The sequence below is a fragment of the Tinamus guttatus genome, unplaced genomic scaffold, assembly GCF_059628265.1.
Source record: "Tinamus guttatus ecotype Peru unplaced genomic scaffold, ASM5962826v1 Tinamus_guttatus_pri_ptg000071l, whole genome shotgun sequence".
Lineage (NCBI taxonomy): Eukaryota > Metazoa > Chordata > Aves > Tinamiformes > Tinamidae > Tinamus > Tinamus guttatus.
Genome location: NW_028288605.1, coordinates 967,039 through 982,856, shown reverse-complemented (window position 1 = coordinate 982,856; position 15,818 = coordinate 967,039). Strand labels below are relative to the sequence as shown.

The window sequence follows — 15,818 nt, the reverse complement described above, 5'->3', positions numbered from 1 at the left end:
CACCTACAGCACAAGTATTTGTGTGTATTTCAGGAGGATCCAGGACCTCTGTACCATGCTGTATTTGTTCTTTCAGAGGAGACTTTGGTGTTATTGTGGGAAAACTTGATAGCTAACAGAAATTTAGATACAGATACAGGTTCAGATAATATCCTTCCTACATATACCTGTCTCTAGCTTACTTCTTTTTAAGCATCTCATTGAGTGGTCTCTTTTAGCTTTTGTATTTTAATTCCTTTCTATTGCCATACATCTAATTTGACTTCCAGTCTGCCTTTCCCCTTTTCCCCTCCCTCCTCTTTTTTTTCTGGGAGAACTTCTGCAAGCACATCCCATTGTGTAACTGGAACCATCTGTACTGACTACCCTTGTCAAAGTCCTTGTGTTGCTGTATAGTTCTGCAATTATGATGATGGCATTAACATAACAGCACTAGACATAGCTCAAAGACAAATTAAAAAGTGCTTGGTGCTTGCTTCATACCTCCCTGTGACATATTGAATCTTTGAAGAAATCTTTTGCAGGTTGTTTCTGTGGTACAAGCCACTTATTTATTTATTTATTTTTAACTGTTTACAGTGGTGGTGTCCTCCTTCCATCCACTGTTGAAGAAAACTGTTACTTACAGTAAACTGACAGCAATGTGGTTGTAATACTGAGTTTTGTGGTGCCAGATATCTTACTCTGGTTAGGTGTGATAGAAAACCACTCAAAGCACAAAAGCAAAAAATGATAATTAAAAATAGAGTTAATATTTTAACGATTTAGGTAAAGTTATTAAGCTGATAGCATCTTAAATAACATTGGAGCCTCTCATTATCTTTAGTAGGAGGTCACATGCAGAATGAATGATTAGGAGTGATTAAGTCATGTAAGGTGAATGTTGCATATTGACCTACCAACCTTGCATCAGCTTTTGTCTTCGTTTTGCTTCAGTCAGTGATTACAAGCCATTGCAGTCCCTGCTGCTCCAGTTCATTCTGTTACCCTCTGTAAGCTCATGGAAGAACTGCTTTTTTTTTTTTTTTTTTTTTTTCTCTCAATGTTGTTTTACAGACTTGTTAATATAATTATGAGGTGGGAATTTTCTTTTCTGTCATTTCCCCTCCCTGACCCCCAGTTTCCCTCAATGCGTTTATCCCTTCTTTGTACAGTTGGCAGTTTTTCAGAGCACTTAGATCAGATAAATGGAAGAAGTGAGAGTGTGGACATTGCAGACAACTCCTCAAAGCCACACGGTGAAGTTGCTTCTCATATGGCTCGTCAGCAATTAGAAAGCACAGAGAAAAAGATCATCTCTGGAAAAGTCACCAAGTCCCGTTCTGCAAGTGCTTTATCGCTCATGATTCCAGGAGGTACAGAGAAATCTTAGTTTGAAGTGTTATGATTTGTGCCTACTGCATGTTTTATGATGTAAATTCAAGATTTTGGAGAGTCCAAAATGGATTCTGTGTCACAGACTTTCTTGTGTTCCTGCATGCGACTGAATGGTCCCATTTCGTCTGTCAGCTAGAATGGTCAGTTCACAGTTGAGGGGCCTTCTCTTGCAGGCAGCCTTTAGTCCCAGCCATGAGCTGCTTCATGTTCAGCCATGTGCCTGCACAGCACATGCATGTTTTCAGTCCCAGGTCATCCTTTGGTGGAACTGGCACTGCAGTTCCAAGGAGCTCTGTTGTGCTGCTCCCTGGAAAGCCAACAATCTGTCCTAGCAGCATGCCCTGCCTGGTAAGTGCTTTCACATCTCCTCTGAGGTCAGGTGCTCAGTAGTGTCCCAAAGATGGAAGAAGCAGCCTGCAGGCTCCTGTTTGGACTACAGGGAGTGCTCAAAATGTGAAGCCAGAGATACTGCTGTAAATAAGTAGAGGATGATAGCAGTGGTGAATGTTTCCAGGTGAACCATTGGCCCTTCACTTTGTAATGTTTCAGAATGAAAGTCCAAACACACTAAACTGTGAGGGAGTTCTTCAAAAGTGGGATTAGGTCTTAACTTTGTGCACTGGCGTATGTTATTTTTTGACATTTGGGGTAATATTTAAGTATCTACAGGTCTGATAACATGTCCCTGCATTTGCTTTAGGTGTTCAAGAGTGGCTTTGCCAATAATTTCAGCGAGTTGTGTTTACCTTTTCGATAAGACACACACTCATAACTTTGCCGGGTGCTCAGGTGAGTGGGAAAACTGTGCTCAGTGTTCAAGGGCTGCTGTGGCTATCTCATGAGCTGACTTCCCAAACTTCACCCATGTCCAGGGTGTAGAGCACGTGTGCTGTAGCACCGTGTCTGCTCTCCATGATACCTTGGTCAGCAAATACTGTGCTGTTCTGCATGTCTTCAAGCCCTTGGGGAGGTAAAAGGCCAATCTTTTGACTATTACTGCAAGAATTTCTGATGCACCTGATAATGGCTTCTGCCCTTCTTTACCAATTCAAAGAAAAGCATAGACTTCTCTCATAACTGTAATACCACCAGTTGGCCATGAGTGTTTGGTTTTTTTTAGTAAGATAAGTCAAGAGGAAAATGTTGAGTCCTGATTGAAGAGGACTGTTTTGCCTCATCTTGAATTCTTGGAGGACAATCAGTTGGCAATGAAAAAAATGCCCAGCATATCAAAGCATATCTTCCCTCACATGATATCACTTGGCATAGAAACCATACTTGGAATCTCTGTGGACTGTGTTCATTTCAACAACTGTCATCCTGTTACAGTCACCAAAATATTTTTTATGCTGCTGCAGTTGCATTTATATTAGCATGACCAGGAGCACATAGTGCTTTCAAAACAAGGAAATCAAATTATTTATATTGTTGTTGCAAGAAATTCTCATGGGCTTACGTGAAATGGCAGAATGTAGGAATTGAGGCTTGGTACAACTTGAGAGTTATGTCCTATGTACTAACTAGATGTTATGGTTTAATTACAATAATTTTTACTATATATAAAACTGCATCCAGAAAATGAAGTAACTAATGCTTACTTTAGTGCTGCTGGATATGAGTGGGCAGGGAGGTATAGCATATTCACAGTATTGCCAAACTCTGCTGTTCTTTTCAAGTGTATTAGCTGGTAAAAGGACCAAGGATTATTCTTGCAGAGTTGCTGATGAGTGTGTGTCCTAGCTGAAAGGTAAAAGCATCCTGGAACTAATGAGTTAAAACTGGCATTAAAAAAGCAAAAAGGTTAAGCTGTGGGGGAAGAAATTTAGTTCCAAGATCTGGTTGTCAGTCAAGTTCGTGATACACCAAGATACGCTAAGCTTGTGACCCACTGAGTGAGGAGAAGGTTCTTGATACAAATGCAGTGAATTAATTTGGCACAAAGGTGTCATAAAACTTTAAGGGGGTTCACTATTCTGTGTCTGTGTTTCTGTGTGCTCAGAATGTACTCTTGACAGTTTTGTCTGCTTGTTTTTTCTTCTAGAAGTGTTTAGTGTTTCTCCTTTGGGAAGCCCTATGTCTCCTCATTCCCCATCATCAGATCCTTCATCCTCCCGAGATTCCTCTCCTAGCCGTGATTCTTCAATTGCTGCTGCAAGTCCTCATCGGCCGATAGTAATTCACAGCTCGGGCAAGAAGTATGGTTTCACAATCCGAGCGATCAGGGTTTATGTGGGCAACAGCGATGTCTACACCGTGCATCATATTGTTTGGGTAAGATAATTTTGGTTGGCTGTTTATAACCACAGAAGACTGCAATGATATTTGTTCTTGATCTTTCGTACACAGGATATCTGTTGTTGACAGTTACTGTGTAAACGGCAATGTTATGCTAAATAGCTTTCTTGGAATTAAATTTGTGCCTGTGCAGAAGACTAGTGTTGGCTGTAGGGATAACGCAAGCCCTATAATGGGAAGTACCTACACATGTTGATTCTGTGCATAGTTCAGTTTCACTTTTAGCAAGTCTGGTATTTGTGAGCAGCTATTTTGATGTGCGCAGAAACGTGTGATATGGCTTAAAAGCCAGATGTGAGTGCAGCCCCTCTTAGGCTGAGAGTCAGGGACTGCAAAGCTAAGAGACTGTAAACAGAACATGTTGCAATATAGCTGGGACTTATTGAATTACTTCAGCTAAGGGATTCATAAAAGTCAACAGACTTGTGTATTTCACTAGTTGCAAGTAGGCTGATTTCCAGGGCTCATCTTTTGTGTAGAAATGTGCATGTCATTTGGAATTGTGGATACCTTTGAGGATCCTATGCTGTAGGAAAAGGGCTGAATATAATGAATAAATCATGTATTTTTCCTCTCCTGGTCACTAGTTATCTGAACCACATGGGACAGGCTAAAGGACAAAACAGCACTTGCCTGTCATTGATGATCAACTTCTTTACTTGTGAATATATGCATATATATATATATGTGTGTGTGTGTGTATATAACTGTATTGTTCTAAATTACTTCAGCTAGCTGAAAACAATTTTGAAAATTTTCTTTAAAGCATTTCAGAGCCTTTGAAGATTCAGATGACATTTCGTTTTAACCAACTCTGGCATGTTTTGAAATAAAAGTGCTGATGATGAGGTAGCATGTCATTCATGTTGTTTACCTCTCAGATGCATTAATTCATCAGGAACATTGAATCTGAAGGCTGATATATGTGAGACTGATAATGCAATAAATCCCAAAATCTGACTTCTTGCTGTTAGTGCCGTATCACATCAGTGAAAGGAAGGGAAGAAAAATAAAAATTTTATGTTGCAGTGGAAGTGAAACCTTGGATTTTTCAAAACATTGCATTTTTTTAAGCTATGTAGGCACTGTTACCTGCAATAGCAGCCATGTGACTTGAAATTCTTAGAAAGCATATCTTAAAATGTATTATTTCAAGTACCTTAAAAATCATTTGTAATTAAATTTGTTTTGGTCTTTCATCACCTTTGTGCTCTATTATTTCCTCTAATGGAAAGCTTGGCAGATTGAATCCAAATATAAATAGTCCTGAACATTCTGGTGGAGTTGCAAATTTTCTGTCATAATCGGTACTGCATGTGATGTGTATTGCCTCAACTGCTTAAGTATTTCTTAGTGTCAGATGTTAAAAATCTTTGTTCAAATCTGAAATTTTGCATGGGAGAGTGAAGAACCTCTTCCTTATCATGTATGAAAATTCCCCTGCTATCCAGAGCTAGCTTAACCTCAGTGGAAGCAAGCACAGTGTTTCCAGTGAGCTTTGAAGCAGTTCCTGCCCCTACCATAGAAGGATAAAGTCCAATTAAGTAAATGAGAGCAAAATGGCCAGGTGGATTTTTGTTTCTAGATGTAAGGCTGCTTTATTGTCTTTAAAAGCTATCAGTTTGCACAGAAATAAACAAGCAAAAAAATACTTTTGAAATTACGAGGGTTACTGAGTCCATTTAGTGTATATTCTTTTTTTGTTCTGATTTCCAGAATGTGGAGGAAGGAAGTGCAGCATATCAAGCAGGATTAAAAGCTGGAGATCTGATTACTCATATCAACGGCGAGCCAGTGCATGGGCTTGTTCATACAGAAGTCATTGAGCTGTTATTAAAGGTAATTTTTGGACAGCTTGAATACAAAAAGGATTGAGGGATTATGTTTGTTTCCTTCAGATGTTAGTTATCGGGGTTTGTGATTGTTCAGTTACAAACTCTAATATTGCACAGATCTGGAGAATAGCTTATTTCTGTGATTTTTTTGTTGCTGCAAGAAGCTGACACTTCTATGGTTACAGCTACAGCTCATTTGGGGTCCCGACACAAGGCTGCCTTTGGCTCCCCATCTCGGGAGTTAAAAACAAAAGTGCAGAAAAGCACTTTCTTGAATCCCACACCTTTATGAAGTAATTTAAGCTTTTGATAATGATGCCATTTGCTTGCACGTGAGTTCTTTCTCTCTCATTTCCTTTTAAGGTGAAATAAGGAAAAATGGAAACAGTATATATATATATATATATATATATATATATTTAATTTATTTCCCCCTCAGTATGGGATTTTGTCTGCTGTAATCTTTAAGGCTCAGAGCTTTCTTGTATCGTATATTGCCAGATATGTCTCACAAGGCATCTTCTCTTAAACAAAAGTCTGATCCTGCAGTTGGACCTCTGTGACAGATCTCTCATGTTTTTTTCCTCTGGTGAAATTTTCCAAGGCCTATTTTACCAGAAACTTTTTTTTTTCCCCTCTAATATGAAAAAAAATGTACCTTATCATATTGCAGTTTCTCTGTAATCTTTGCAGCACAGAATAAAGTAGATCAGAATTATTTTAGACAGCTGTACTTCTGTTTCCTACATTATTAACAATTTCATGGTGCTACATGCAGAGCTTTGCTTGTCAAAGTGAGCAGTCAGTTATAAAAGAGGATTGGAAGGCAACGAAGTATCAGAGAACATAAAGAAGTGAGGAAAGACCCAGAATATACTTGTGCTTAACTCTTTATTTTTCTCCTCCAGAACCAATAGGAATTTCCAAGTTTTGGAGGAAGCCCATCTTAGATGTGGTTAGGTAATTTTAGGCAGTTGGGTGTGCTGCTGTGTTTTTTTTGGATAGTGCTCACATGCTGTGCTGCTAAAACAAGACAACAGCTCTGTTTTCTTCTATTTATTAGTCAAATTAGTATTTCTGTAGTTTTCCATAACCTCCATAAAAGAGGCATGCCAACCCTGCACACTATTTACAAGAACAGACTCAGTTCAGGAGATCATTGTTTATTCAAATGTGATACATCATAAAATAATTTCAATTGTTGGAATTTCTTTAAAAACTGAAGTTCACTGTAATATTGCCAAGTGCTGGGCAGGAGGTACAGATTTTTCAAGCATAGATGCATATTTACAGTTGGTTTAGTTTGTTTAACAGATATCATCTGTTCATGCAGATAGTCCTGGAAGGTTTGACTTAGACATTTATCTTTTGAACAAGATAAAAACATTTGTTCATTATTTTGGGGGACTGATAATAAAGCTTGTTTTCTCTGCCATTGCTTGGGTCTAATGGTATCCGCAGACAAGACTGGCTAGTGAACAGACTCCTGCACAGTAACAACTCTTCCTTGTGGGAAAAGGAGATGATGTTTCTATAGAAACTTGCAGTCTTGGTCAGTCCAATTACAAGAATTTCTCTTTGTCCTGAAACTAGTTCTTAAAATAGAGGAGACTTTTTGAAAATTTGACTCCATTGGATTTTAAGGCATTTGACAGAAGTTTAAGAATTTTCCAATCATCATTTTTAATCTAACATAAATTACCCAGACAACTTCTGCACAGAGTTCCTTCCACAGTCAACTCTCTCTGAGGCAGGGATTCTGTTTTGTGGCATTTGTTTTTGTAATGTAACCTCAATTTATAGTGAAGTGGGCCTGTATTTACTCATGCCTTTGTTTTGGCAGAGTGGTAACAAAGTGTCAATTACTACAACCCCCTTTGAGAACACTTCTATCAAGACAGGGCCTGCCAGGAGAAACAGCTACAGGAGCCGAATGGTGAGACGTAGTAAGAAAACCAAGAAGAAAGAGAGCTTAGAGAGGTGAGTAATGCTTTTGTTCTGGTGAATATGTATCTTTACACAGGACTATATATAATAATTCCATTAAAAAATAATCTTTCTTACCTTCTACACTTTTTGCTATCTTCTCTGAGGTACTGTATTTGTAACACAGCCTTTCAATTTTAACTAAATTAGTTCTCTTAAAATCCCCTTTAAAAATTTTACATGGTGTGCACACACAGATATAGGTAGGAAAGTGAGTGTATCAAGGGTTGAATCTTAACTTGGATTCCCTATTTGATTAGATAAGTTCTTTGATGCTAAGCATGTGTATTTTGGAAATACAGTGTCATTACTGTATTCTTTAAGTTTTGGTGGACTTTTAACTTAAGAGAACAAGATATATTTTTATACTCATATATATGAAGCTAAAGGTTCCTCTAGAATGCAGGGAATATATTTTATTACAGAGGGACTTATTTTCAACATCTCTTCCCCCTATTAGTAAATAGGGCCATTTTCTAAAGTTTGTTTATACAGTGTGGTTTGCTTTTATGTAAACATAGATATAATTTTTACTTTTTTGAGAGCAATGAGAGGGTGAAGCAGTGTCAACCTCAAGAGCTTTGACTGTGGTAACCGTATCTTTTGCACAAGTTATGTCTGGATAATGCTGTTTTTTTTTTTTTTCCTCACACTAGGAGGAGATCTCTCTTTAAAAAGCTGGCCAAGCAACCCTCTCCTCTTCTCCACACCAGCAGAAGTTTCTCCTGCCTGAACCGGTCGCTCTCATCAGGAGAGAGCTTACCAGGGTCTCCAACGCACAGTTTGTCTCCCAGGTCACCCACCCCAAGCTATCGCTCCACTCCTGATTTCCCATCTGGTGAGTGGGAAGAAATGGGGGTAAAGGAAAATAACTGGAAGTTGAAGCATATGCTTGTGAGTTCCCAAATCTGTTGCACTCTGTCAAGAATAGTCAATTCTGACAAAGGTAATCACTGAGCATCTGTTTTCCTTCTGGAAAGGGAAAAACATTTCTGATGCAAAATCAAAGACATTTACATGATACAGAAGCACTTTTTTTAGGAGACTGCCTGGTAGATTTGGTCCAGTGCTTAAACCAAGTAGAATGATTAAAAAATGCATAATAAATAATCCAGGCTTAGAAGACACCAGTGGAAAGTAAAATATTTCTTAGGAGAGATAAATAAAAGAATGAAACTGAGGAAGTAGTTGCTATGTGGAAGAACTAGCGTGGGCTCTCAAATCCTGCTGCATTGTTGAAAAGAAAAGATGGGGTAATGACACCTTTCTGACTCCCAGAAGTGTTTCACCTGCCCCTTCTTATGCCACTTGCTACACACACTAGTTATAGTGTGAATGTTGTTGTAAAATCTATTGAAGGTAAATAATTTGAAAACCTTGATCATTGCTTTGAAGTTTTAGAAAGCTTTAGCTGTTCTATAGAAATAGAAGGGAATGATCGTTTAGAGGTGAAAGTATGGAGAAGGAAGGGGAGATGTAGCAGCATGATCAGAATGATGAGTTTTTGCAGGCCAGTCACTCAAAATCTTCCAGGTCTTGGAATGTCGTGGCAGACAGCACGTATGTCTTTTGAGTTAGTGCCAGTGCTGCCTCTTACTGAGCTACTAGACAAGATTCAAAGAATCTTACTAATTTTATGCTTGTTTGGTTTGTTCTTTTTGTAGGTACCAATTCTTCCCAGAGTAGCTCGCCAAGTTCAAGTACTCCTAATTCTCCGGCTGGCTCAGGACACATAAGACCCAGCACTCTTCATGGCTTGGGCCCGAAGCTTGGTGGGCCAAGATACAGATCAGGAAGACGCAAGTCAGCTGGCAGCATTCCCCTCTCCCCGCTAGCGCGAACGCCTTCGCCTACACCCCAGCCCACATCGCCACAGCGATCTCCGTCACCGCTGCTAGGGCATTCGATTGGAAACACAAAAATAGCTCAGACTTTCCCTAGCAAAATGCACTCTCCTCCAACTATTGTGAGGCATATTGTTAGGCCGAAGAGTGCAGAGCCACCAAGGTCTCCCCTGTTAAAGAGAGTCCAGTCTGAAGAGAAACTTGCGCCCTCTTATGGCAGTGATAAGAAACAGTTATGTTCACAAAAACACAGTCTAGAAGTGACTCAGGAAGAAGTGAACAGAGAGATGTGCCAAAGAGAAGTAATTCTTCAGAGCTTGGAGGAGAACGTATGTGATGTACCGTCACTCACACGGGTCAGACCTGCAGAGCAGGGCTGCTTGAAACGCCCCATCTCCCGAAAATTAGGCAGGCAAGAATCCATTGATGAGTTGGACAGAGAGAAGTTGAAGGTTAAGATTGTTATGAAAAAGCAAGATTTTGCTGAAAAATCAAGCACAATACATGAACCTACCAGTGAGTCAGAAAATCCCAATCTCAATACCTTGAGATTGGAAGAAAGGGACAAAAAAGCGTTTCAGAAGGTTTTAGAAAGATCAAACCAATTTGAAGCAAAAATTGTTACTCTGGAGACTCAGTCAGCTGGTGGCATACTCAAAGACACCCTTCAAAAGAATGCAAACTTAAGATCAAATAACTGTGTTGCTTTAGATGCACAGACGTTGTGTCATGGGTCTCCACTTAATGAACTCGGTCACATTTCTTATGACTTCAAAAGAATTTCCCCTCCATGTACGCTGCAAGATGTGCTACCTCAGTCCTCTGACAGAACGCTAAATGAAAAGGGAGAAAACACAGATAAAAATGCATCAGCAAAAGAATTTGTCAAATTTGAAAGATTAGATGGTAAACTTGCAAATATTGATTATCTTAGAAAGAAAATGTCCTTTGAAGAAAAAGACGACAGTGTTTGTCCAGTGCTAAAACCCAAACTGACTTCAAGTGTTCATGAATGCTTTCAACTTAATACAGTCAGACCCATAAACATACAGCAGGATTGCACTGCAGTTGCTGATGGTAGAGCATTTATCAGCAGTGCACATGCTGCTCAGATTAGCTCAGTTTCTTTCATTCCTCTCAAAGCTTTGAATGTCCGAGTGGAAGCTAGTGTTGAAAAATCAACCCTTATTTCTACCGAGTCTCCTGTCAGAAAAAGTCCATCAGAATATAAACTGGATGGAAGATCTGTTTCCTGTTTGAAGCCGATAGAAGGAACATTGGACATTGCCTTACTTTCTGGGCCACAGGCTTCAAAGTCTGAACTACCTTTGTATGTACTGCCAGAAGGCCAGAGTACTAACAGTGATGTGGCATCTCCTAAACCCCCTGTACCCCAAGGGAGTGGTGGACACATAGAACTGGACATTGTTAAGTTGTTAAGCTATTCAAGGTCTAGCAAAGCCAACATGCTGGAGCCCCAGTTTCTACAAGCAAGCAGAAGTCCTCAAAATCCATCAGCTACCTCTGTCACTGCTGAAATAGTGACAGAGAAAAAGATCTTTAGTGGAGCTGCTAAAGGTAACATGTCTGTTACTGAAGCTGTTCAAAAGAAAGACACTTCCCCTTCAAAACAAAAGGACAATTCTGTGGAGGTCAAGTCTTGCGCTATTCAGAATCAAAGTCTTAAAACCACCCAAACATGTTCCAAACTTTCTACTCTCCAAAGCACTCCTGAAAAAGCTGTAGAAAAAGAGAAGCAAACATTGAAAGAGTTGCCTACCAGACAGCCAGTAGCCCAGAGAAATTATGAACCTCTCCCTGCAAAGGTGGAGGTGGTCAGGGAGTCATCTCTGAAGGTGTCCGTCTCGAATGTCCTGACAACAAATTATGCCAAAACCAAGGAAAAACATTCTGTTGACTTTGCCATTCTACCTCAGATGCAAAGAAAAGTGCAGGCAGCTGGTCCCAAGGCACAACCTAAGGATAGCATAGATGCACTGAAGCAGCTAGGCAATGATGTCACCATTGCAAGTAGCTCTGTAGAGAGGGACATAAAGCAGAAGATTTTCAGCGAGTCCAAGAAAGTTATTGCAGAGTCAAAGAGTGAAACCATTCCATCCAAATGGCCTCTGCAACCTCCAACAGACTGTGATCCTAAAAATGGGAAGCTTGCACTGTGTCCTCCTATACAGAAGGACACCACCAAAGATTCGGGAAAGAAAGATCAGAAGCAGCTCACTGAAATTTGGCTTCAGGCTGCTGAGAAAGAGCTGGCCAACCAAGCTCCTCAGCAGCAACTTAATGCCTCAAGCTTCCCTGCTGTGAAAGAGCCTGTAAGCAGAAACTGTGCTGCAGATGTTCACGTAGAACATGTGAAACCTGCTGCTGCCTGTGTGGTGGAAAGCAGCAGTAATAAATTCAAGCCTGTCTCTGATAATAGTTCCTCTAAGCCTAAGCACTCAGATAAACAGACTTATTCACAAAAAACATGCACTCTAACTGTAAAAGAAAAAGATACCATTATTCAGGTGTCTGCCAGCTCCTGGAAAGATGGGAAATGTGCCAGTAAAAACGTGCAAGATACTTCCTTTGTTTCAGGCTCTATGAGAAAAATGAGCAATGAACACGTTCAGGTTGAAAGGCCTCTGGGTTTGGAACATGGGTCAGTATCCACCCTTCCAACGAATAGTATCACTCCTGAAATCAAACCCAAATCGTCTGCTGTTGGCCAGGTACCAGCAGGCCCAGAGAGTTCTAAGCTAATGCAAAGGCAAGAACCAGCAGGCTTTGGGGAATCTGCTGATCGAAAGCATCTTCACCTCAGTGAAAAACAAACTGTGTCTCCAAAGTTTTCCACTGTGAAAGACACTCTCCTGCTGAGCAAAGAGGTAGAGAGAAGCCCTAGTAACCAGACAATCTCGGCAGACAAAACCCCCAAAGGAAAAGTATGCACTGACGCACTTTATGTTCAACATGACAGTGGGAAAGTAGAGCCTACCCTTTGCCTCACAAGCTGTGATGCCAGAGGGAAAGGAGCAGTAAAAGTAACCACAAGTAGCAAAAGCTCTCAAGATTCAAAAGGGAAAGGACATGTTAATCAAAAACAGCCAGAGGATGTGAACAAGCACATGGCAGCCAAGCATTCTTTGGCTGCCACGGGGCAGAGCTCTTGTGTGGCTGCAGCACCGGGAAAGCCACCAACTCCTTCAGCCAATTTCCGAGTGCAGACAAGAAGCAACTGCCTTGTCCTCAGCCAAGAGCGATGCAGCTTCAGCGAAGGCTAAAGCAGCCTCACCTGAGCCTTCTGCAGGCATCTGCAAGGAACTGAGTAAGAAAAGCACCTCTTCTGTAGGAAGTGGTAAGACGGGAATGACCAAAAGTATTTCACTGATGACCTTGCACAGTGCCGCTGTTGCAGTCAAAACCCACCAGGCTGCTTCAAACCTTGGGGGCAAACCTGGAAATCAAGTCTTTTTCTGTTAGCACTGTGGATGTAAAGGGAAAAGATGCCATACAGGCTCAGCCTTCTGCTTCAAGAAAACAGAACGCAGGTAAAGATCTACCCAGGTCAGCAACCACACCTGACCGCCCCAATGCACTTTCCAGCGACAAAGACGCGACCCGGCAGCGGTGAGGAAAGGGCGCTCTACGGAGCAGTCCTCACAAAAAGTCCTCTTGACTCTAGTACCTGGCAGATGGGACTTCAACACTAGCTGAAAGCATGTCAGTGTTTTGACTACCTTCAAACCAGCACTGTGTGGTGTCCTTGGGCAGCAAAGCTTTCATGTCACTAAAGCAAGGGGACAGAGGAGGGTTTTTTGTTTGTTTGTTTTGGTTTTTTTTGTTGTTTTTCATTTTTTCAAAATGCCTTCCCAAATGTAACTGGTAAAACTGTTACCATATAGTATTTGTATAAAAATACCTTTGCAGCTGAGAACTGTTAAAGAAAAGATTTCCTCTGTAAATACCTAGTGATGTGTTTGGGATTTGAATGTAGCATATATACCTTGCTGCTGATTGCATTGTTTACTCTCCCCTTTTTTTAAGATAGTTGCTTTGCCACTTATTTGCCATAGTCGAATATGGAAATTACTAAAACTCAGACCTGGCATGGACATGCACAAACGTTGGTCTGACTGGAAACCAAAAATATGCCACATTTTTACTTACTAAAAATCCTAGCTATAGTTAACAAAAAAAAAAAAAACTAGAAAAGAATAAATATGGTGACTTTATTGTATTTTTAATAATCATGTAACATGTATTTTTAATAATCAGATTTTGATAGTACTGTATCTGGCTAACTGCTTCACCAGATCTAACATGAGATCTAACTGCGTCTCCCTACTGCACAAAACCCGTCTCTTAAAATAGGTATAATTAAAGCTAGGGGAGGAGCGCTCCATCATTACCACATCCTAGGAAGAGTAGTGTTTTCTGGTGAAATGGTTGTTCTCGTCTTGTCCGTTGGGAGTGTGTCCTGTGACCTTCACTTCAGACAAGGCTGAGACTCTAGAGCACATGCTGTGTGCTTAGTTTCTGCTGCAACCCTCTCGGTTTCCTTGACCTTTTTAAATTCAGGCCCTTACAGTGTGAGGCATGAGTATAAGCATATGACTTGCAGTACTTTATCCATCCCTGTTTTTTAGTCAATTTAGAGAGTGTGTATTATTATGACATACAGGCTTGCATAACTAGCTTCATGCAGCTGTGGCTTTTTTTTTTTTTTTTTTTCCTTCCTATTTTACGAATTGTGGTAAAAAGGAGGGAAAAAAAAGGCAATTTCAGTATCATATCCTCAGAGAAGTTCAGGACATCCGATACATTTTAATACATAGCTGGGGCCTTACGTTGTAGACTTAACTTGCTGTTTTTAGCAAGTAATTCTGGGTTTCACATTCATTTCTAAATGCATTGAGTAGCTCCATACATTTCATAACGTAATCTTTTTATTTGCATGCAAAAATAAATACTGTAATTAAGAAAGAAGCATTTTTTTTGTAACAAAGGAACCTGTTGGAGCTATTTGGTGCTAGAATGTGACTGTATTTTTACTTTTGCTAAGCCTTATTTAAATTTTGTGTACTGTGGAACATGTAGACTTTGATCATTTTAGCGTGGAGGTATTCAGTTTGTTTTGAAGGATGAAAGGTAAAATTTGAAACATGTACAGGAGCGCTACAAAATATCTTTGTGGGTGAGTGTTTTTAAATGAGCGGGATCAATAAGATGGTATTTTTGCTTATTTCTGTTGTTTGTACCCACACTAGGGCTAAGCCCCTCCCTGTTTCATTGGGATTTATGGATTGTCTTTCTGTCTCAAAAGCTATTAATTTTTTTGTAAAAGCACAGCATAATCTTGACTTGGAGGTTTGCATGATAGCTGACGGTGTACAGATTTCCCCCTGGGGAAGGCTTTATTACAGTGATTAGCTGAGTTGGATTGCAACTAGCCTGTCACAGAAAGATAAAATCCTGAACAAGTCCTGAGTTTTCATGTGGCACTAGAACATTTATACTACCTTTCATGTGTTCACAGAGGAGCTAGTGAGTGACAGAAAATACTTTTTGAGCAGTTTTTAAGAGAAATGGTCTCAACATTTACAGTTCATCTGTGCTTTGGCAGTTATTACAAATGAATGCTAATGCACTTCAGTATTATAACATTTCTGTCTGGGAGGTATTTCCTAGTGTACAGTCTTCTGGATTTTTTTAAACTGTCCTTGTTTCCTTTAAAGCACATCTAGCTATTTGTTTACAGCATAGGTTTATGTATATTTTTGTATAGTTCCTTATCACTTCTGACGAATAAGGTTTTTTCTGCATTATGGAAGTGTAGCAGTGCTTAAGCGTGTGTTTATGTAGTACCTGTTTGTTGGTGTTTACCTTATCAGTGAGCTGTTAGAGATCCTCCTACCTGTGTGCTTCTTGGTCAGTCTTTCTGTGATTGTAGATCTGATGTGTTCCTTTGTAGACTTCCTGCTGTAGATTTCTCAGCTTACAAAAAAAAAAAAAAAAAGTTAGGGTCTGTGCAATAAAGTGTTTGCAGTCTTATTTTCTCTCTAAGAAACTCCTTATGGATGGCATAACTGTTGTATATTGAACACAATTATTTATATTTATGCAGTTGCATAATATTGAAATAAAACTTCAGCATGAAGCCATGTTGTCAGCATTCTCTTTGGAACTATTTTTTGCTGCTAGAACTTAAGAAGTGTCTCTACTATGTTGTGGTGGGGTGAGAGGGCACTTACCCTTTTTGCTCAGTTAGCCCAGAAGGCACATGGGGGTCAAGGATGTTGCATGAGAAAATGTAGTCCAGTCAAAAGAAGAAGCTGTGCAATATTTCCAGAAAGTCTGAACAGCTGAGCACCTTGTCTGCTGGGGCTGCAGTGGACTGTCAGGTGCTGAGCACCTACTGACTATCTGCTAGTAACTGCAGTAGGCCGTAATGTGACGCATTAGTATCTCTTCCAAAATG

General features: G+C 40.0%; 1 protein-coding gene across 1 annotated transcript in view; it reads left to right on the top strand.

Moving 5' to 3' along the window:
• The window catches only part of LOC104567862 (microtubule-associated serine/threonine-protein kinase 4-like), a 79,256-nt gene extending 66,109 nt beyond the window's left edge, over positions 1–13,147 (top strand). The window contains 8 exon segments of the mRNA XM_088519786.1: positions 1,155–1,355; positions 3,419–3,648; positions 5,389–5,511; positions 7,351–7,487; positions 8,150–8,331; positions 9,158–12,554; positions 12,556–12,804; positions 12,806–13,147. Of these exon segments, the coding sequence (XP_088375912.1) occupies positions 1,155–1,355; positions 3,419–3,648; positions 5,389–5,511; positions 7,351–7,487; positions 8,150–8,331; positions 9,158–12,554; positions 12,556–12,804; positions 12,806–13,016 (4,730 nt within the window). The 3' untranslated portion in view covers positions 13,017–13,147.
• The last annotated feature ends 2,671 nt before the right edge of the window (positions 13,148–15,818 follow it).